Here is a 22,042-nt window from a genome sequence, read left to right on the forward strand (position 1 = left end):
TGCGGCTATCTACTAAGTGAGTGCCCAGGTGGAAAGGGGCATCATCCTGTCTTGCGGGAACAGACCCCCCTTCCGAAAAGGACAGGCCAGCGCAAAAAGGGAACCGAGCTGGCCCCCTTTGCGCAGGGGCAGCAGGTGCTACAGAATCAAAACGGGCCGTTGTGAATGGATGAATGAATCATGATTCGTCAAGTATTATCAGTGCATTTCCCTCTCTGCCAGTCGGACTTATGCACATAGGTCTGATGAAAAGAGCCAGCCAGTCCCGATGGCAGCGGTGCAGGCGCGATCTGGTCAATGTTGTGCTAGGCCTACCCGAGCCAGCCGGCCGGGACCTTACGCTAGTATCTGTATCTCAGTCTAGGCTGTGGAGATGACATCACGAACTTGTGCGCAGATGTGATAGAGCCGTTGTGTGTGTGTGTGAAGTGCCATGAACAGCGCGTCATGGTTTCTTGGTTAATATAGAACGAGCCTGCAAGTTGGTCTACTTTATGGGTGTACACTTTGGAATGCAACACTTTTGCAGTTGGTTTACTGCAGCAGAACCTCGTGTCATTTCTCTTGGGTCTTTCACGGGTTGCGGTTGAGAGAGAGAGAGAGAGGCATGGCTCCACCACGAACCACAGGGACGGGCACTCAAACGCCAGATGCGTCCGCTTTCGTCCTCGCTGCTCGCGACAGCAACGGCAACGGTGGCAACTATGGGAGCAGCAAGTCGTACAACGATGCCGGGCGCGACAACTCGGGCGGCTCGTCGTCAGAGCACCCGATCTGGCAGAGGCCCTACAGCTTCCAAGAAGACGAGCGCGACTTCCGGGCCTCACAACGAGGGCAGAACGGTGCCTATCATGACGATGACACTGGCGAGTATTACGAGAAGCCGCACGAGAGCGTCGGGTTCTGGCACCACAAGATGAGCAAAGTGCGCAAGCACGTGCTGCTCTTGTGGGCGCGGACGAGTACGTAAACATCAAACACTTGTTACCTCGTGTCCAAGAGAGCACGATGATACAAGGGATGGGCTCATGACTGACCATGCGACGCGGGGGAAAAACTAGTCCTGATCCTGATTGTCGCCATCATGGCCATCTTGTCACTGTACTGGGGCGTCCTGTACGGTGCAGAGGGCCGGCTCCGGAACTTTGTCGTCTACGTCGTCGACTTTGACGGCCAGGTCGCTCCGTACAACGCTGATGCGGGCACTCCCTTTGTCGGCGAGACAATGGTCAACACGGCGCTGCAGCTGTACAATTCGCCCTCGTCGCCCTCGCTCGGCTACACCGTCGTGAACCCGGCCGAGTTTGACTACAACCCGACCGCCGTCCGGCAGGCCGTGTACGACTGGAAGTGCTGGGCCGCGGTCGTCATCCACGCCAACGCGACGGCCCTGCTGCGCGCCGCGGTCCGCGAGGGCAACTCGTCGTACAGCCCTTCAGGATCGGTGCAGTACGTCTACCAGACCGCCAGGCAGGACACGGCCGCATACAACTATCTTCGTCCCCAGCTCGACATCCTCACGACCCAGTTCATGCGGCAGTTTGGCCAGCAGTGGTCTGAGCAGATCATGACGAACCAGGCCCTGTCGCGGCAGGTCATGGCCAGGGCCCCGTCGGCCGTCAACCCGGGCATCACGCCGTTGCAAATTGACCTGCGCCCGTTCCAGCCGCCTGCGGCGACCGCGTCTGTCAGCATCGGACTCATCTATCTTATCATCACGTCGTTCTTCTCCTTCTCTTTTTTCCTGCCGATTCATATGGTACGCATCCACCGCGCGACGACGTCCTCCACACAGGAGGAGGACTGCGATGAAAAGAATGACCGAACGAACAGAAATAATATATACTGACCACTCACTTCTTACACTCCGCAGAAATATATCCAGCCACAGGGGCACCCGCCTCTGCACTTCTGGCAGCTCATCATCTGGCGCTGGGTCGCAACGACAGTCGCCTACTTCTTCGTGTCCCTGGGCTACTCCCTGGTCTCACTCGCCATGCAGATCCCCTTCTGGCACCCGCCGGCGTCGTCGACCGAGGTCGCCTTCAACCCGACGGCGTACGGCCTCGGCTCGTTCCCGGTGTGGTGGATGGTCAACTTCCTCGGCATGCTCGCGCTGGGCCTGGCGAGCGAGAACGTGGCCATGGTGCTGGGCCAGCCGTGGTCGGCGCTGTGGCTGATCTTCTGGGTCATCACCAACGTCACCACGTCGTTCTACGCCTTCGAGGTCATCCCGCCGTTCTACTCGTGGGGCTATGCGTGGCCTCTGCGCCAGGTCGTCGATGCGAGCCGGCATATCCTGTTTGATCTAAAGTCTGACATTGGCCAGAACATTGGCATCCTGCTCGCGTGGGGTGTCGTCAACACTATGTTGTTCCCCCTGTGCTGCTATTTCATGCGCTGGAAGACGGAGCGGGAGAAGCGCATGGAGGAGAAGAACAAGGACCAGTATGTGGTCAAGACGACCGAAGGGGAGAAGCATCTGCCCAAGGCAAAGGGTGAGAAGCCGCCATTGAGGAAGAGGGGGTTCATGAGAGGCGTGTGAGCTTCTACCGGGCAGCCCACTCGGTCTGTCGTTTTGGGCCACAAGATAGCTTTAGAGTTTTTCTCTGAATGATGTAAACAGGTTTTCAAGACAATGAGAGTGCTCAAAGTGCTCGCGCAGACTGCACAGCCTGTTTTGTCCTACGACGAGTCGACATCAAGGTTGGTGCCTCGCACATGCAAGCCATGTCCACTGCTAGCCATGTAACGATGTTGGACATATGACTATTTTAGATGCACACTCTGACGAGATGGGGCTGCAGCATTTGTGTCCACGCTAGCAAGGCGTGCCGCTGACATGTGTGTGTGTAGGAAGTAGGCCGAGTCTCCAACGACAGCGTAGCCCGGCTGGGGGATGATCTGCATTCTACAGCCATGCCTGGCTGGGATTTCTTGCTGATTTGCCGAAATGGCGTGAGCTGTAGTCATCGCTGGCTGTCGTCTTCAAACTGTCAGACATCTCGAGAAAAACATGAGACCTGGAAGTCCTACTTGGAACATGGCTTGGAGGCCAAATTTCGAGTAAGCATTTTCCGAGATTCTTCTGTGACCATCAGTGGTGGCACCGTCATTTCCGGACAGAGACTGACTGAGCATACGGCAGACAGCCAGGATACAGGATTTATGCTACAGCGCTCCTATGCGGTGGAAAGTCGCGACGTCTCGCCAGAACGATGTCCTATTCCCACCTCTTGAGCTTGCAAGATCCAGCCAGCCTCAACATGGGGGACATGGCAAACACCCGACATGCGGAAGGGAGCCCTGCGCTGAAACACGTAAAATATGCAAGGCAAGGTCGGCAGACTGCTCCTCGCCCGGGCGGACTACCCTATTCGGAGACACTCTCGACAATCAACTTGGGCTTGGGTCACACACCCTGTACGCCGCGGCAGGTAGAGAGGCATTCATGGCGAGCACAGAGCGGGTTGGCTCGCATACTTGCCAGGACTATTCGCTCATAGCACGGCTATGTCGACAGAACTTCACTTCGGCGTCGTCACAGGTGGTGCCTGATGGTTGCAAAGGTCGGTGAAGGAGATCTTCCGTTGAGGGATCTCTGAGTGGGGAGAGCTGGGGCGGAGGTGATAAGTAGCGCGTAGATGACCGGAGGTCAACTCAAACCCTACGGGACAGGGAGGCCAGAAGACGACTGCGACGGCGCAGGGGGGTGAGGATGGAGCCGGGCTAGGGCAAGCTTCCTGCGGTGTCGCTGCCCCGGGCTTTGCTCCGTGATTGCCTGGGGAGTCTCCTTAGCCTGGCCTCAAGGGAGGGTGCCGTGAGGTTGGCTCCATGGACGAAATGTGTGGGTGCTGCGTTCGAGGATAGTCATGCACAGAAAAGCCAGACATTCGTCGTGCCAATCGAGGGTAGTCGAGGCGGTAGAGTGAAGAAGGAGAAGAAGTTTCGCGTTCTCCGTGGCAGCATGAGCAGTGTGGTGGTTCTTGGAGTTCCTGGGCGGTCACTTGTTGAGGATTGTCGAACCGTCTCGCCCACGGCCGGACGCACGCCTGTGCCTGCCCCATCGGGTCAGCAGCCGGGCCAGCCACAGGCCACTTGCAGGCAGTGTGGTTTGCTGCTCACTCAGTCGAATGCGTCTCTTGTGGGTGGTGTGGTGTGCAAGTGTCAGGGCACACCTCCATACCTCAAGGTACCATAAGGTAGCGTACGTTCTGTATGTGCAATGTGCCTGTAGGGCCAGCGATGATTTGTGCAGCGCAGTTGCACACCGAGCTCTGGAGACAGAGGACCCCCCGGCCAGCCAGCGCTGGGCAGCAGCACACGTCGCCGCACCACGCAAGCGCGAGTGCCCCACCAGCCACCTTTTTGAGACGTCAAGTCCTGCCAGGCCAAACCGCTGCATGCTTAGAGCGCGGGGTGAAAAATACTGCCTGTACTGGACGCCACAGCGAGGAACGAAACCGCATGTCCCAGGAAAATCTCACTGCCCGTGCCAGCTTACCAGAGTCTGCCGGCCGCCTCGTCTGTCTCCGACTCTGCCTGGCCGACCACGCCCTCCGACGACAAGACCAGAGTGCCAGACACGACCACGCGGCGCTTCCGACAGCAGGCTCACCGGCCCCTGTTCTGCCCTGCCACCCTCCCGTCCGGTCCTTGTAGCAATCTCTAGAATCCGACATACACCACACCACCTGTCCGGCCCTCGATCTCAGCACTCATGCCCGGCTTCCACCTTCTCTCCTAGCCGATTCCCAGACGCCCACGATCCCGCGTCCAGCGCCACTGCGAGCGCCATCGGCTTCTCCGGGTCGTCGTCTTCCTTCACGCCCTCCAACTCTTCCCATCCCACTGTCGACACGGCCGACATCGCAAGTGTGCAATGTCCTATTCAGCCAACAAGCGGCAGCGATCCAACACCTCCAGAGAAGTCACCAACGGCTCCCCCCAGACGCCAGCTCCTGCCCTCCGGCAAATACAACACCCTCCACCCGCAGGCGGCGGTGGCGGTGGAGGAGTCGTTGCTCCCGGCTCACAAGCGATCGGAGCGAACCGAGCAGTCTATGTTCACTCTCCGGGCCCCGCGTCTCCCGGTCTTGGTCTCGGCAATGGCACCTACGAAGTCCAGAACCCGAATCGGCAGGCCGTCAACTACGGTCAATACACTGGCGGCCCCGTGAACGGCCAGGTCGCCAATGGCTTCGATGCCACTGCGTACCACACCCCTCCAAATGGCTTCGCCCAGGCCTACGGGTCGCCCCAACAGGCCAACACTTTCGCTGCCGCTCACTATGCGCAAAGTTTTACGGGCGGGCATCCCGCAAATATCGCGCCAGGCCATTATGGTCATCCCCAAACCGGCGGTGTCCAGGACGGCAGCTATGCCCAGGTCCGGGCCGTTGCATCGTCAGAGAGCATGCCGTCGTATCCTCCGACGCCTCCCATCAATAGTCAGCATGCTTCAGACCCAACGCTGCAGAGCAATGCTGTCCTCAGCCAACAGGCCCTCTCGCAATACGCCGAAACTTTTGCAACACAGCCGTCACCGCACACCTCAATACCGTACCGGGGCAGCACTGCATCCTATCCTGACGTCTCACTTAACACGCCGTACAGCTCAATCGTACAGGACCCGAGCCCAAATGGTAGTACCCATCAGCCCGACGACCTCCACGACGACGATAGCGAAGATGCACAGGGCGAAATTGCCGATGACGCCACAATGGTCAGCAGATCCGACAAGGACCTTCTACTCTACATGTCATATCCAGGCGACGCGTCACAACTATACACACATCCCGAGGTCACCGATGCACCTTCCCCCGACATGTCGAAACCACCCGATACCAAATGCGCATGCAAGAAGGCACGCGGCAAGAAGAAAGGCTGTCTCTCATGCGAATGTTCAAAATACGGCCGTGGCTGCAGTGCGGAATGCGGCTGCGGAGCTGCTTGTGGCAATCCTTTCGCCGACTTGACCACGTTTTTCGGCCCCAGCACGATGTTCTCGAAGCCTTGTGGTGCAAACCCTTGCTTCGCGACTTGGCTGGCAAATCAACCCAACATCGAAGAGCTCGATGTTGATCTCATGGTCGATATGATGCTTTACGATGACAGTTCGTGGGCCGACATACGCACTGCCTCGCCCGAATTCGCCGTGTGGCAGGAAACGTGGACCAAGGCTCGCAACGGCAAGAGCAAAAAGCAGCGCGATGAAAAGGAGCGGCTGGAGTTTGAGCTCTTGAGAGGAGGGCTAGGGAACTGCAACCAGAATGACTTCCACGGATATTGGTACAGCTTTTGCGAGCGCAAGTGGCTTCCGACGGACAGCTGGTATCACTGTCAAGAGTGCAGACAATGCAAGCCTAGCGACGAATGGCATTGCGAGAAACACGAACAATGTACGACCAACAAGATCTGCCTGGGCTGCCACGACAATGCGGCCGCGCAGTATCAGGATATGATGGGGAACTACTAATGACGCTGCATTTTCCCCCTGGAGAGCCATGGCCTTTCCTTTCCTTATTGCAATGGACGGCGGGAAACCACAAAGGCTCACGTTATGACGGACATGGACCATTACGATTTAAATACATTAAGGACGACTGCGATTCAGGACATGTTTTAGAATTTTTGGAAAAAAAGAAAAGAGCAAAAAGGAGTACGACCGCACCGATACTCCATGCAAATTTGGGAGGCGTCAAACGGAGGGGATGGCAAGACGAGGAATTTTGCTGTATCGAGAGATCAGCGGAGCTCTCATTTCGACAATCAAAACCGGCGAAGACTGCTCGTCCAATGGCCCACACAAAAGAACAACCCCTTCAAGCATATAGCCTCGTTTTTACATGCATGGAAATGGAGCAATGGGTGTGTATTCGATCACGCAAGAGATCTTTTTCCCCTTTCGATCGCCGCCACTTATGCCGTGGATATCCCCATGGGGTAGTTCGCAGGCGCAACTGTTCCAATGACGTGAAAGGTCTTGACTGTCGCGAGACCTGGCATTAGGAGCGGTGTCGGTGGACTGATAAAAACCACGACGTGCACGCGGGGTGTGGACGAGGGTATGAGAATGCCAGCCGAGTTCTCTGGTCATGGTGTCCCTCGCCACGATAATGGCAGAACCTCCTTTATTAAAAGTCGCGAGTGTGCGAGCAAGTCAGTGCCACGCATAACCATGATATTCGGGCTGCCTTTGTATATACGTATCAGACTGCAGTATTTGGCTCGATATTGTGATTGCGAAGGCCACCTACTTAGGTGTGCGATGGATCTGGTCAATTGTGCCAGTCGTGCCACTGTTGGTCGTGACACGATTGACCAATGACGTCAGCCGGGCCCCATCATGCCCCATCGAATGAGGAATGTTGATGCCCGGTCACCACGCCTCGCTTCCGCACTGCGTCTGCGTCGCGAGCAACTCACCATCTATCATCGAACCCGCTACACGTTTCTCGTGATACAGTTGACAATGCATCTTCCCTCGTCGGCCGCAAGAAAATCTGGGCACTACCCTCGAGCCAGCCATGAGTCTGAGCGGCGGTGGCCTTGGGCGCCAAAACCCCCTGTAGGACGCCCTCGTTGCCCGGTCACCAGGGCGTCCTACAGGGGGTTTTTGTCTAAACAAAGGTCTCCACCGTCCAACCAGAACGCAGGACGAGGAGCAACTGCCAACGCATCGAGCGGGTGCCACCGAATCACAACCTGGCTCCTGCTAAGCTGTATCTTGCATTCGGCCTGAAAAGCGGCTTATCTTCTCCCTCGCCCGCACACCAGCAGCGCGACCAAGCACCCCATCTCCTTAGCTGTCGTTGCTGAGGAACCGTTCACGCAGGACCTCGCTGCAAACAAACATACCTAGAACCTGGGCTCAGTCGGGGCACATTGTTCTTCCTTGCCACCACCTCCAGCAATGGCTCGCCGCAGACGCAACCACAATTTCAAGATCCACGTCGATCCGTCGTGTTTGAGCGAACCCATGGACGACGAGCCAGCCGAGGCAAAAGTCGGTGACGGCTCCGAGGAGCTAGCCGACTCGGTGCAGCTTACAAACGAGGTGACACCCGACGACCAGACGACAGCAGAAGCAGAAGAAGAAGGCCAAGAAGGACCCCAAGACGTCGACATCGAGCATCAAGAGCCGGGAGAGCAGGAACAAAGCATACAGGCCGACCCTGAAGCCAGCCTGCTGTCTCATAACGATGGGCCCTTGGACCAGTCTGAGCACCAGTCAGAACTGACTGAAGATTCCAACACGGATGTGTCAGAGCTTGCGGACCTGCAAAACAGTGTGCAGGACGGCTCGCGCATCGAATCTAGTGAAGTCCCGGAACTAGACGTCTCTCAGGCTGATGTTGAGGCCGAGACCAGCGTAGATGTTTCTTCCAGCGAGCAGCTGTTGCCCAAGACTGTCGACTCGGAAGAGAGCGAGCCAGCTGAGGTTGAAATGGCCCACGAGGATGCCAGTATGGCTCCTGAAGAATCTGTCTCGCATCAGGTCGACGACGACATATCTCACATAAGCGAGGACGCCTCAATGCTGCAGAGCGAGGTATCGGGAGGATCTTCCGACCCATCTGCATCCAGCACGGTTCGACCGAGCATCGAGCATGACGATGATGGCGAGCCTCAAGCCCAGGATGAGCCATCGCAATCCCGCCGCACGTCTCAGAGAACCGAAGAGCTTATCGCTGCTGCAGCGAGGGGCATCATCGCGCATATCGACCAGCACACCCAAAGTCGCCATTCAGCCGAACAGGACATTGAGGAGGACTCGATCCTGAGCACCAGAACCGACCAGGATGTCAACGAAGAGTCCTTCGCTGACGATTCCGAATTGGACCACAACAATACCCACTCACACATCTCCCGCGGGTCGTTGCCCAAGGATGACGGCGGCGAGTCCAGCTCACAGCATGAAGGAACGGATGAAGAAGTCTTCAGTGACAAGAGCCCCAGGAGCTCGGTCGGCTCGTATGATGCAGGATCCGAGTCAGGCAAGCGCAAGTCTTACACCGACGACCGATCCACGGTGACCAGATCTCCGAGGGTCTCCGACATTTCGCAGTATGACCGCGAGGAGTTCATCCCAACAACTCGGAGCACACCGCGACCACGTTTCAGGACCACTTCAGATGTCCGCGCCATGCAGATGTCGTCGCCCTCCGGATCTGTTTATGGTGGTTCGCCTCGCTCTCCTCGCTCACCCAAGAGAACCCACCCAACGGGCTCGAGGCTGGGCACGCCTACCTCATCCACACAATACTCACCAAAGAAGGGATCAACGCCCCCGCGATTCAAAGCCATCAAGGAGGCACCTTTGGTTCTGCTGCACGTCACTCTGGTGCCTCTTCATTGGGCGTGGGGTGATCTTGTCAACAGCCTGGAGTCCAGCGATCTCAGCGATGAGATGAAGGGTCTCCGTGACGCGTGGCGTGTGCTCCAGGATCGTATCGGTGACACCGTTGTCGAACGGGGAATCCTACTCGGCCATCCTCAAAACGACTACGAGCTGCTTGAGGAGAGACTGCTCGAGGCACTTGAGCTTCCTCAACGGAGACGTGCTCGAATCCTCGAGTGCGGGCACTACCTTGGTCCCTCGAACGAGACAACGGTCAGCGAATCCGAGGAAAGCGAGGACGAGTTCGGCTACCAGCGGCGGACGTCCGGAAACAACAAGCGCCACTGGTGCTCGACCTGCAGGAATGAAATCCGTCTTGAAGAGCTCGGCTCTTCGAGGGTTTTCCGCGTCAAAGTCTACGCCAGCAATGGGCTCATGCGTGCTGGAGCCTGGGCCGCTTGCTGGAAGGAGATGGAGCGAGTTGATGTCGAGATCGAACCCATTGTCGAATCGTCCGTTCAGGACGAACTGGTGCGGCTGGCTGCCATGCAGGAAGAGCGTGAGTTCACAGCCCGCGAGGAGCAAGAGATTGCACGAGAAGTCGCACAGCGATACGAGGAGGAAAAGGCTGCGGAGGAACAAGCTGCTTTCGCAGCGCGTGCTATCGAATACCACCCAATGGAGCAACAAGTCATTGCTGCTGTGCCCACACTGGAGCAAGAACAGAGCCGAATGTCCCTGCCACCAGCAATGCCAACCCAATCTCACGAGCCAGAGCCCGTCAACTTCTATCCAACGCCCAGCCCGCCCAGCGAGGAGTCAGCCAAGCCACGAGCCACTGCCCAAGAAGACGAATATGCTCCTCCGCCCTCACCGCGCTCCCCTTCGGAGGAAGCTCAGGAGCGGCGCGACAATCGTAGAAAGCAGTTCCAGGGTGCCTCACTACCCGAGTTGCTCCTGGCGGCTCTAAAAGTGCTACTGCAGGACCGGAAGAACCTGGTCATTATCGCGCTGAGTGTTGTCGCGCTGCTGTTCGCACTGCGTACAGCTCCATCAACACCCCTTCATGAACCTCTCATGCGGGAAGTTATGGACACCGTACCCCAACTTCACGTTACGACAGCGGTCCACACGCAGCAGATCATCAGTCAGGTGCCTACCGCCGCCGTGGAGGCAGAGCCTGTGATAGAGTCAGCGCTGAAGGCAGATACAGCTATTGCCGTTGAGTCGAGTGAGGCGCCACAATCTGTCCAGCTACAGGAAGCAAATGAAGTTGTGGCCAACGTTGCTGTCCCAGCTCGCGCTGAGCCTGTCACCATCGACGTCAACCTCGAACTGCACCGTGCCGCCAGCCAGCCGCCACCGCAGGTCAAAAAATCTAGCCCGTTGGAGTTGGATGCCGAGCCCTTTACTCCAAAGCCAGACACAGGCTTGGAACTGGTTCAGTCCAGGTCCCGGAAGCCTGTCGTGCTGAAAGAAACAATCAAGGTCTACCGCACCGTCACTGAAACCCAGGTCGAGTTCGAGACGCTTGTGGAGACGATCAGGGTCTATGCGACTGAGACTTACCAGCCGCAGCAAGCTGAGGCGACGGCAAAACGCTTAGAGATTGGAGCATAGTAGTTCGCAAGCACGCATCCACGGACTGATCGTTCAAGCGTGGTTTTGGGGTGTAGTAATTGTGAGGGTAGACCAATGGTGGATGACGAACGAGGTTGGAAACGATATCTCATGAACATGTAAATTGACGACTTGTAGCGTAGCGAAGTATGAATAACTAAAGCATATCTCTCCAAACACGATCCCATGTTGTTTTTCGTACCCATAGCACTGGTGAGGTCGCCCTATCGCCAACTGCCATACAGGTCCATAGCACAAGATTCATGGATCTGGGGCCGCCCCCACACTAGGCACATGTGGTCCCTTGAGGAATGCCTGTCCAGGCCACGCCACGCCAGTGTGGGCGGGCCCTGTGGACCGGGGCCTTACTTCCCGCGCCCCGTCGCCCGCCGCGGTCGACTACGACCTGGACTGAAGATTAGATGACTGCCACCTGCTCCGGCCTCCCGGCTCATCACCACAGCATCGCGCAGCTCGGACGCCTCGAGCGCATGACTACCTTCCCCTGGCCGACAAAGCGATTTCCAGCCCTCGAGACGGCCGACAATCTCGCGCGTTTCGTCCAGCTTTGCGCCGCCGATCACACCACGGCATTGGCATCGAGCTTCCCATCGGTCAAACTGCCATGGAGTTCGGCCGACAGCTGCGCAACTGGACATCCTCACACCTCCAGAGCGTCGAATACGCTTGAGTCAACTGAATCCCTTTGTTCTCCAGCCGCGCGGCCCGAATCGACCCACGCCCAGCTCCCCGCGCGCGGTCGCTCGCGACTGTCTCCCGCAACTCGGTCGAAGCGGTACAGTCCGTCGCAGCGTCGGACGCGGTGCCGCTACGCAGAACTTGTTTGTCAGATCGCCAAGTCGCGACTGACGACATGGACATTGGCGAATATGATACGAACGCCTTACTGATTGTTGGTATTCCCATCCACGGCCGTGCCCCCACACATGCTCTCTTCCATCCCCGTCCTCCAACCCGCGCATTCATAAGATGGAGTTCGAAAACAGTATGCTAAACAAGTCCCGGTGTGTTTCCAGAACAACATCGCGTCCGTAAGCTTCGCCTTCTACGAGCCTTCGGTCTCCGCGTCGTCCTCGTCCCTCAGCCCAAGCATAATACAACTCGAGTCACAGCTTCGCAAGGATGGCTTGCTTGCTTACGTCGAGGCTGCCCGACGACGGGTCTGGTGTTTTCGACTGGTCCGCAGAGACGTGGAGGCCGATGCTACCACAGCGGGTGCGACGTCAGAAGGTTTCCCCAAGATAGTTGAAGGGGGCGGGTATACCTTGCCCCTTGTCGAGGAAGGCGTGTTCGAGCCGGCGAGCCTCGCCAAAACGAGGAACTTGGGACCGAACGCCAATGCCACACCGAACAGCAGCGCCTCGTCTACACTGTCGGCCGCAGTCGAGAACACGTTCCGAACACCTCAATCTACGGCTGCAGGCGCGGGGTTTCCAGCGGCGCAGATCGGTCAGAATGTGCCTGCGGGGCAGGATAGCAAAGCCCTTGTGCCGGTCGAGGCTAAACCGAGTGCTCTCAACAGCCCCAAGGAAGCGTATGAACCGCTGATGTCTGCTATACTGTCCGCTGTATCTGCCGCTTTCTGTGCTGCAACAGGGGCGCTGCCGCTCAGTCCACGGACGCTGCTGTTAGCCCAGCCAGACAAATATGCCAGCCATGCTTCTACGACTCTGGCTTCCTTGCGCATATACCTGACCACGACTGGCACTTTGATAATATCAATGAACCTGTCGCAAGTAGAAGGACTCATGGCGCTCACAGACTACCGGGCGCCGAGGTTTCATAACCAGGGCATCACAGTACTTGCTGCGCCCTTTGGTGTCTTCGCGACGTGCCAGGCCACTTTAGGGGCGGACGGCATCACGCTCGAAGCCAATCTCGCTCAGACCCCTGATACACTCGTGGTGGGCAGACGCCCGGACAAAGAATCGTTGCCGTGGCGGACTATTTGCGCCAAGATTTTGCACGCTCGAAGCATCAAGATGCCTCTTGGGTCATCTCGAAAATGGCTAAACCTGCAACGGATGCGGCGGAAACCTCTGGAGCAGAAGACGGATGGTAAACGGACACCGGTCGTGGGTATATCACCAAATATATCATGGCCGAGCGCCTTACTGTTCTGCAAGGCCTTCTCAAAGATGTCCATCAGGGACAGCACAGAGCCGCAGTCGACGCCAACTCAAGCGAGGACATTCGATCCGCTGTCGAATGCCAGGTCATGGTTCATGAGTGCGGGTGAGCGAGAAGCAGCTGTCGTCGCGAACAAGAAAAACAGAGAGGCTGCGTCGGCTTCTGCAGCTCTAGCTGCGACCATGACTGCTGGAAATGCAGCACCCGAGCATCCTACCCAGCCAGTGAGTGCTCTTTCGCCGCTTGCGGTACGGCAGACTGGTGCTGTTGGGCCTGCTCCAGCAACCATGTATCTCACGCCCCCCGATGGAGTTCCGAACGTGGCTGGCGCGACGCCATCGCTTGACGCTCCTGCGTCTAGTCCAGTCAACCATGCGGCGGCGGCGGCGGCGGCGACAACGGCCGTCGACGCTACGTCACACTCCTCTGCACCAGTGGAACCCGCTGGCGAGGATTGGGATGGCAGCAAGGTCAAACCAGAGCGACAGGGAAGCAGCACGTTTGATTCTGACAATCTCTTTGGCGAGCTTGGTCCTGACATGTTTGGCGATAACAACATTACGGAAGATGACTTTGACTTCTTCGACGAACAACAGCCCGGCCAGGTAGGTCTAGGTACGCTGGACTTGCCGAGTATGCCCAGCACGCAACCTGACTTCGAAATGGGCAATACCCTACCGGGGGGACAGGAGAGCCACGATGCGGAAGTCAAGGACTCACAGCCGCCACTGCCAGCAGAAGTGACCCCCGCACAACCGGAACCTGTTTTTGCAAAGCCTGAGCTCAAACACGCAAGGAGTTCGATCAAAGAAGAAGAGCAACGTCGTCAGGCCGACAACAAGCAACGGCAGATTAGCTCCAGCACAAAACGCCCTTCAAGCCCATTCGATCCGGCTACTGTCTACAAGAGAATCAAGGCTTCTCTTGATAACCACAAGGCTGCCCAGCAGAACTCGCGTGTCAGCATATATCCGAACGATAGCATCTTCGACAAGGTCAGCTTCGGGTCTGGGTTGTCATTTGTAAACAGCAAGTACGAGGGGAATGGTCGCTTTGATTTCTCAGTCGAGCTCCCAAATGGCGTCACTTCTGCCGACTTTGATGGCCCACCCACCACTGAGTATTTGCGTCGCCACAGTAAAGTTCGTCAAGGTTTACAGCAGCTCAGTCTCGGCGGGGGCCACCCATACAGTCGTGTGCAAGCACCCGGTGGTCAGAACGCAGAGAGTCCGATGGAGCTTGACGACTCGGCTTCCGATGCGGATGAGCTCAGTCTTGTCTCTGACGAGGAGGACTCGAGTTATGAGAGTGACGAGCCTACTTCGCCACAAAAGGTCGGTGCTCTGCGGCGCAAGCGCAACGACGAAGACGGGGATTCCTTGACAGCATCCTTCAAAGAGCTCGAGAGTTTGGATGTTGTCTCGCCAAGCACGTCAATGGACATTCCTCGTGCAGTCAGATCAGAGACAGAGCTTCCCCTAGTCAAGTACTTTGCGGATCCAGAGCCTGTCGATGTGCGGTGGCAGGTAGCAGACGAGGTGTTCATGATGGCGGCGCAGATACTCGCCGAGCATGCGGCCACAACGACGATGCATATCGGATCGAGCAGCCAGACTTCGCTCCGACTTCCCCTGGAGAAGCGAAGGGATCTCCTCGACATGACACGGGCCGCGATGCAGGATCTCAAGACGCACCTCCCCAGCTCTCTGGGAGCTGCTGAGTGCGGGCACTTCCGTCCTGTGGTCGATACACAAGATGTGCCATTACTAGGCCCCCCAGGTCGCATGCAGCCGCGCCCTCCAGGTGTCGAGCACATGAAGCCCAGCAATCTGTTCCAGATTCCGACGCCTCGGTTTGATCTCCGCCGCTACGAATCCAAAATGTCTGTCGTGCCGTCGGCCATTTCGTTCTGGGAGAGTCTGGGACTTGGGCCATCTCAGGGCCCCAAGGACATTAGCGCGATCAGCATATTCCCAAACTTTGCTGGGCTGTCTGAGGATGCTCTCCTTTTTGTCGACCGTATGCGAAGCATGTATGAGTCCTTGAAGCTCGGATCGTTGACCAGATTCCCCACAAATGGCGATTTCGCTGATGGTCTTGTGCCTGTGGACACCGAGAAGCACCTTCAGGATTTACACGAGTCGACTACCATCCTGGGTGCGTCACTCTTCGAACAGATTGGCAAGCTCGCCAAGGCTCTGGCCGCCGCGACGGCGCAGAAGACGAATTTTGTCGTTTTCTTTGTCTACTTGTCAGATGTCCCTGGTTCTCTTGCGGAATCATGCATAGCATTCCACCATCTTTTTGATGCATACAAGAAGGTCCTGCTCGGGAAAAGACTACCCGTCGTCAACGAGCTCGTGCTACAGCTTGTTCCCGTGGACATGATCTCGGCGAGCACCTCGCTTGTAGTCCCGGCCCCGTTTGACATTAGCAGGCTTGCGATCGAGCTTTACGACAGATGCACACTGTTTGACGGGTCGATGCCATCGCCAGCCATTGTGCTCGAGCAGCCACCTCCGCGGGTCATTGACTTCAAGCTGACAGCAAATCCCTCGGCATCGCTGATGCGCGAGAACACCTGCCTGCACGTGGCTTACGCCCAGAGCGTGGACGAAAGGTGGATCACGGCGGCGTGGACCGACAACTGGGGCAATCAGCAGATGACGGCGGCGTACTGTCTCGGAAGAAAAGGCAAGCCGATCGCGACGGCGTTTGCCGACGTGGCGCACGAGATATGGGAGACGACGAGAGAGCTCATGGCTACGTGGAAGATTCACTGGCGGGTCATGTTGGCAAAGTGTGGAATCATGGATCAGCATGAGATCGATGTCTGGTCTGGTCTCGCCCAGGGCGAATCCAAGGTGACGGCGAGCTTGACACTCATCACAGTCGAGACGGACCCGTCGCTCCAGATTCTTCCCCAGCCGTCCAAGGTCCCAAGCTCCGCGCCAACAGTGTTTTATACCACGCCCGTGTCGACACCGCAGGCGGGCATGGTCTCGCCAGAGCAGAGTGGGAACCCGCCGACGCCTATGAGAGAGAGCACAGCCACCAGCGCCCCGACCCCAGGAGCAGGCGACGGGACTACGGATTTTGACGCCGACGCTTCCCTGATTGACGTGACAGACCAGGCATGGGGTGCTGTGCTTGCCCACCGGCTGAACAACTCGACGTCGGCCACGGAGCTGAGCCCGGCCCTGGTGAGCGGCTACCTGGTCAAGCGGAGCGGCAACCGAGGCGAGGACCCGCCGGCAGTGATGGAGGTCAACCTCGTGTACACGGACAACAGCCCGCGCGCGTACGAGGCGCTGATGCGAGAGCTGCTGACTTATTACCGCGGACTGACGACGCTTGCACGGGCAAGAGGTGTCGTGGAAAGGACCGTGGATGCCCGGCCGTGGCACGTCGCTGCTGCGGAGAAGGCTGTGCGAACGTTGTACATGGCAATGTGATGGAGGGTTTTTTGAGCGGGGTTTCTTTGTTCAAAGCATTGGATATCATTCTGCAAGCATTGGGGCATGGTCGTCACGGTGTGTAAGCATGGCGTATAGCTGGAGTTTTGCTGTTTTCTGAATCAGGTATTCATTCAGCCGTCGCTTCGTAGATTCAAGTCTCTCGATCGTGTAAGCCCAGATGGCCCCGCTAGTCTAGTCGCACGCGCTGGACGCCCTCCAATCCTTCAGCAACGTGGGTGCTCTGGAGGATGGGCCGGAAGTGACCCTGAGAAATGACGTGCCCTGTGTCGGCTGCTGCTACTGGTGCTCTCCCGCGCTTATCAGGGCGCTGCCGGCCAGCGGTGGTGGGGCTGCGAGCACGTTATCGGCCCCCTCCGGGCGGGCAGGCAACTTTTTTTTCCGGAGCTCCTTCCCCCTTCGCGCGCGGCTTACACGCCGCCAGGGCGAGCAGCCAGCCGAGTATTGTGCAAGTCGTTCTCTCGAGTCTAGGTGTTGTTGTTTGTTTTTCCCTTTTTTCTTTCCTTTTTCCCAGTTCACAGATACCCAAGGACCGTCCAGTAAAACTCACAATGGCTGATCTCCCGACAACGTTTGACCGTAAGTACAGCCTGTCCCCAGATCATTCCAGACACAAATACCCTGCGGCTACCCCTCCACCACATCATGCTTCCGGCCCCTCCAGCTACCCCGCCTCAATGTGAGGAAAAGGGCTCTGGCGATAGCTTCATTTTACTTCTTCTTTCTTTTCTTTCTGGCACCAGCTGCCAGGCAACGCTCCGTTGAATACTAACGTGTCGGTTCTCTTCAACTCACAGGCCCGGTCCACATTGCCGTCATCGGCGGCACTGGCCTCTACAAGCTCGATGGCTTCACCCCGATCGCCCGCGTCAACCCAGAGACGCCCTGGGGCTTCCCCTCGGCGCCCATCGTGATCCTCGAGCACTCTGGCGTGCCCGTCGCCTTCCTCGCCCGCCACGGCGTCCACCACGAGCACACGCCGCACGAGATCCCCGCGCGCGCAAACATGGCCGCCCTCCGCCACATTGGCGTCCGCAGCATCATTGCCTTCTCGGCCGTCGGCTCCCTCCAGGAGGAGATCAAGCCGCAGGACTTTGTCATCCCCGACCAGGTCATCGACCGCACAAAGGGCATCCGCCCGTTCACCTTTTTCGAGCACGGCCTCGTCGGCCACATCCCCTTTGGCGACCCGTACGACGCCAAGCTCGCCGCCGTGGTGAAGAAGTGCGCCGCCAGCATGGTCGGCGACGGCGTCGTCCTCCACGAAAAGGGCACCGCCATCTGCATGGAGGGCCCCCAGTTCTCGACGCGCGCAGAGTCCAACCTGTACCGCTCCTGGGGCGGCTCCGTCATCAGCATGTCGCTCCTGCCCGAGGCCAAGCTCGCCCGCGAGGCAGAGATTGCCCTCCAGGTCATCTGCATGGCCACCGACTACGACTGCTGGCATACCACCGAGGACGTCGACGTCGCCATGGTCATGAAGACGATGCAGGCCAACGGCCAGAACGCCCGCCGCCTCGTCGCCGCCGTCCTCGACGAGCTCTGCAAGGAGGAGAACAAGGACGTCGTCCTCGCAAAGCACTACGAGGGCGCCAGCAAGGGCGCCGTGCTCTTCTGCACCAAGCCCGAGGGCAGGAACCCCGAGGCGGTCAAGAAGGTCGAGTACCTCTTCCCTGGCTTCTTCGACTAGGCAGGCAAACAAATAGATACCACGAATAATAAAAGAGGACCATTTGACATCCTGAACTAGAAACAGCTGCCCACGTCCATATCACTTTGTTTTTGTCACTTGCTACCTCGAGACAGTGATCCGATACGTCACGGACACACAAATTTCGTTGACTGGCTGCTTTATTTGACGAATTTGTCTGCATTCACTTTGGAATTGGAGCCGCATCGTGGCCAATGTCTACATGAAATCGTCCTCCGTCTCATCGTCCGCTTCATCATCATGATGCCCGCCTTCCTCCTCCTCATAGTCATCACTGAGCGACGTGACTCTCTGTAGTCCGCCGTTTCCAGGAACAGCATTCCCGCTCGCAGCCGCCGCACCGTCCGCTACAGTCAGTGCCAGTAAATCATTGACCAGCTCCTCGCTGCGACTCCGATGCTCACTGACACGGTGGTCCAGGGTTGCCGCGGCACTGCCACTCTGGCTGGAGCCCACTGCAGGAGAAGAAAGGGGTGGCATGATATTTCCACCAAGCGCCCCTGCTGGGATCATAGTAGCAGCTGCTGGTCTTCCTGCCCCGGGGCCATTGTTCTCCGCTGCCGGCGCACTCGAGCTGCGCACCTGAACCTTGACCTCACCCGGCACGCCGTCGATGCGGACCGTTTGCATAGTAGGCCCTGCTGCTCCCCCTGGCGGCGCGGGTGGCGGGCGCATACTCCCAGCCCCCGCCCCAGCACCAGCGGCATGCTGATTTGCCTGGACGAGGTTCTGCAGAAACGCGCTGGCGTCTGGGCTGCCGTCCATGAGCCACTTAAGGCAGAGCTGGGTGCGCTCACGGCAGAAGCGGTTATTGTCGTCGTACAGGCAGCAGTTGAGAAGTGCGACGATGCCGTTGTGCTGGACGATCTGCATCTGCACGGCCGGGTTGCCAGGAGAGGACTGGCCTGGAGGAGGCTGAAGGAGGGCCGCCATGATGGAGAGGACCTGGCCCTTGAGGCCGGTCCAAGGAAACTCGTGTGGAGGGTCGGCGAGCGGTGGTGGCGGTGGCGGAGGAGGCGGCGGGAGATTGCCATTGCTAGGGTTGTGCCCGCCGTTGGGATAGGCTGGGTTGGGAGCGCCTGGGTGGCTGTGGTGGTGTTGTTGTTGGTGTTGTTGCTGCTGTTGTTGAGCTGCTGGGTGGACGGAGCTGTCATGCCGCCGGGAGTGCGCGAACGGGATCTTCTCGACGCCCACGTCTAGTCCTTCAAGTAATTTTATGAGCTCGTAGACGGCCTCATACTCGATGAGGTGTTGTCTTAGGGGGTAAATATCTGCGACGGTATACAGAAAGTCGAGGTACTGCACCAAACCTTCTTTGCCGCGCTCCAAGTCCCAATTGTCAACGGGGAACTCGGCCGGGTCGAGCCTGTTCGTGCGAACTTCGCCCTGTATCTGCATCAGGGCGACACACTCGGGCACAATACGGCTCCTAAAGATGCCGTAGAGGAAATTGACCATCTTTGCGAGCCTGATCTCGTCGTTGTTGAGAATTCGGTTCATATCGCCAGACCGTAAGTCCGGCTCCGGGTTGTACTCCTTAGACGGGTACAGGGCCGTCCGGCAAAGGTATGTGATCATCTTCAGCAGGACTGTCTGGGCCGGTGATATTATATCTTTGGGGCTGCGCAGCGCGTTCCATGCATATGGCAGCAGCGAGCTCTCGTGTATCGCCTGTACGATCTGGCTTGTGATCTGGAAAATCAGAGACTGGTCGTCCTTTTCCCAGACGGCGATGAACACGAGCATTTCGCGAAGCAAGTTCTTGCCGCAGTCTGTCGCTAGTAGTATCCTGCACCGAGCCTTCTGCATGCTCTCCCCGTGTCGGTTAACTCCTGTCCCGGCCGACTCGAGGATGCAGGATTTCACAATCATGTGCAGAGCTTCAATTTGCTTGGGGTCGAGAATATTTGGCACCTCGGTCAAGAGGCCCGTCATTGGCCCTTCGCCATATGAGTCGTCGTCATCAGGGTCGTCGTACTCGTCATACTCAGGGGCGTATGAGGGTGTGGACTGCGATGCATGGCCGCCTTGCCATTCAGTCGCACGTCCTTCGTCGATGGTGCCCGGGGGGACCGTCTCAATATGCTCGTCCTGTATGTCTGCGCCATCGTACCGGTGCAGTAGGATCGACTCGCACTCCTTGATTCGCTCAGGGACCAGTTCAGTTGGATACATTGCGATGCTCCAGTTGCTCGCGTTGGGGATCCTTGTGTCCTCCCACCACTCGTCCAACTCGTGCGAGACGTGGCCATATAGCCGGTCCTGCTCAAATTTATCCGGCTCGTCTGGGATCCAGGCGGAAACAGCCTTCGATGCTTCGCCGTAAATGTCGGGCTTGAATTCCCAGGTGGCTTCGGGTGAGTAGTTCCAAGCCAGGTTTTTGTCTTGGGGAAACCAATCCTCTGTCTCGCTCCGATCGCTGGCTTCCAGGTATTCCTTACATATAGCCGCTGCAGTTGGGCTCATGTGCGAATTCCTCTTCAACCAGTTGGACACTTCTGTCTTGAGAGCCAAGCACCGTGGTCCTAGGTAATCAAGCACAGGCTCATGCCTGTCCTCAGGCGCCGGGTTGTTGTCCACATCGGGTGATTCAATCAGGACTCGAAACCAAAAGGTCATCTTGTTCCGGTCATTCTTGGCGATCCAATTGTGAGCCTGTTGCAAGGACGTCACTAGGACCTTTTTGTCTGATCCGAGACATGCCGTGTCAGCGATCGTTTGGATTTCCCCGTAGATAAGAAGCATCTAACTCACACAGCTCGGTAATTTCGTTGAGCTTGACCCGCGACGCATCGTCCTCGGGCATCTCCCCGTCGATCCCCTTGCTCGTGACATTGACGCAGAGGCAAATCGCCTCGTACACCTCCTGGTCAAAAGCGATAGCGGCAGAAAGGTCCTGAGGGACCTGAGGCGTCGTGGTAACGAGCAAATTCCGCGCGATGTGCATGAGCTTGTTAAGCATCTGCAGCGCCTCCTTGAGGGTGGCGTAGTTCTTGATGATGAGAGCCGTGACATCTGGTGTCGTGATATCAATAAACTTGGTCTGCACCATGGGTACAGACCGCACCCCAAGGGACTTCTCGTTGAGGTCACAGAGCGCGGCGCACACGGCTCTCTTGAGCCATATCCATATTCGTACGTTGCGCGAGAGAACCTCTCTTTGGCAGTGTGCATCTTTTGTTAGCTCTCTCGTTTGGGCGAACAGATGTTGTGCTTGGCGGGCCTCTGCTTCCACTCACCGGACATCTTTGAGAGTGTGCGTCTTTTCAAGAGTCTTGGTGATTATGGTCAGGACTTTGGTCATCGACTGTGCTCCCATCACAGGAGACTGCAGATAGTGGGCCTCAAGGCATATGAGCGCTGCAGAGAAAATCCTCTCTTCGATGGAGTCATTCTTCCACAAGTGAGCCGGATCAAGATCCTGCTCGCCCAATGCCGCCATTCTCGCTTTTGTGCGTACGCTCGTCAAAGGGTGAGCTTGACCAGCCTAAAAACTGCCCATCGGTGGCGGCAGGTTTACCACCAACATCCCACTTAGTCCCTGGTCTTCAGCGTAGCAGGAATGCCCCGCTGCTGTGATCGACGGTGCTGCTGTTTGGCCCGGTTCACACTGTCACGGTCGCCTCAGGCGTGGGGAGAAAGCTGAACAACCAAGGGTGTTTGAGTGGGCTTATGGTGTTACAGGTGGGAGAAATTCACAACGTTTTGTCAAAATCCTGAGGGACGTCAGGCATGCATCGT

General features: G+C 57.5%; 7 protein-coding genes across 7 annotated transcripts; 6 read left to right on the forward strand and 1 right to left on the reverse strand.

The window, feature by feature from the left end:
* The first annotated feature begins 1,002 nt into the window (after nt 1-1,002).
* B0I36DRAFT_7601 (MNNG and nitrosoguanidine resistance protein) lies at nt 1,003-2,732 on the forward strand. Its single transcript, XM_046163331.1, has 2 exons — nt 1,003-1,759; nt 1,874-2,732. Exons 1-2 carry the CDS (start codon nt 1,085-1,087, stop codon nt 2,543-2,545), a joined length of 1,347 nt encoding a protein of 448 aa, XP_046018303.1. The 5' UTR covers nt 1,003-1,084; the 3' UTR covers nt 2,546-2,732.
* B0I36DRAFT_7609 (uncharacterized protein) lies at nt 2,733-3,686 on the forward strand. Its single transcript, XM_046163333.1, has 2 exons — nt 2,733-3,066; nt 3,149-3,686. Exons 1-2 carry the CDS (start codon nt 2,920-2,922, stop codon nt 3,575-3,577), a joined length of 576 nt encoding a protein of 191 aa, XP_046018304.1. The 5' UTR covers nt 2,733-2,919; the 3' UTR covers nt 3,578-3,686.
* A 1,196-nt stretch (nt 3,687-4,882) lies between these two features.
* On the forward strand, nt 4,883-6,478 carry B0I36DRAFT_357581 (uncharacterized protein; the record flags this gene model as incomplete). The annotated part of the gene is made up of 1 exon (XM_046157820.1): nt 4,883-6,478. One exon carries the CDS (start codon nt 4,883-4,885, stop codon nt 6,476-6,478), a length of 1,596 nt encoding a protein of 531 aa, XP_046018305.1.
* A 1,280-nt stretch (nt 6,479-7,758) lies between these two features.
* Nucleotides 7,759-11,140, forward strand: B0I36DRAFT_310275 (uncharacterized protein). Its single transcript, XM_046152233.1, has one exon. It carries the CDS (start codon nt 7,916-7,918, stop codon nt 10,961-10,963), a length of 3,048 nt encoding a protein of 1,015 aa, XP_046018306.1. The 5' UTR covers nt 7,759-7,915; the 3' UTR covers nt 10,964-11,140.
* Nucleotides 11,141-11,837: 697 nt separating this feature from the next.
* Nucleotides 11,838-16,569, forward strand: B0I36DRAFT_371012 (mediator complex subunit 13 C-terminal-domain-containing protein; the record flags this gene model as incomplete). The annotated part of the gene is made up of 2 exons (XM_046159975.1): nt 11,838-11,876; nt 12,001-16,569. The coding sequence occupies 2 exons, from the start codon at nt 11,838-11,840 to the stop codon at nt 16,567-16,569; spliced, it is 4,608 nt and encodes a 1,535-aa protein (XP_046018307.1).
* A 339-nt stretch (nt 16,570-16,908) lies between these two features.
* Nucleotides 16,909-18,345, forward strand: B0I36DRAFT_310280 (phosphorylase family protein). Its single transcript, XM_046152234.1, has 2 exons — nt 16,909-17,169; nt 17,388-18,345. The coding sequence occupies exons 1-2, from the start codon at nt 17,142-17,144 to the stop codon at nt 18,278-18,280; spliced, it is 921 nt and encodes a 306-aa protein (XP_046018308.1). The 5' UTR covers nt 16,909-17,141; the 3' UTR covers nt 18,281-18,345.
* A 78-nt stretch (nt 18,346-18,423) lies between these two features.
* Nucleotides 18,424-22,033, reverse strand: B0I36DRAFT_379271 (uncharacterized protein). The gene is made up of 3 exons (XM_046160756.1): nt 21,541-22,033; nt 21,056-21,459; nt 18,424-20,988 (listed from the first exon to the last, which is right to left on the reverse strand). The coding sequence occupies exons 1-3, from the start codon at nt 21,741-21,743 to the stop codon at nt 18,500-18,502; spliced, it is 3,096 nt and encodes a 1,031-aa protein (XP_046018309.1). The 5' UTR covers nt 21,744-22,033; the 3' UTR covers nt 18,424-18,499.
* Between the last annotated feature and the right edge of the window lie 9 nt (nt 22,034-22,042).

The sequence above is a fragment of the Microdochium trichocladiopsis genome, assembly GCF_020744255.1.
Source record: "Microdochium trichocladiopsis strain MPI-CAGE-CH-0230 chromosome Unknown B0I36scaffold_1, whole genome shotgun sequence".
NCBI lineage: Eukaryota > Fungi > Ascomycota > Sordariomycetes > Xylariales > Microdochiaceae > Microdochium > Microdochium trichocladiopsis.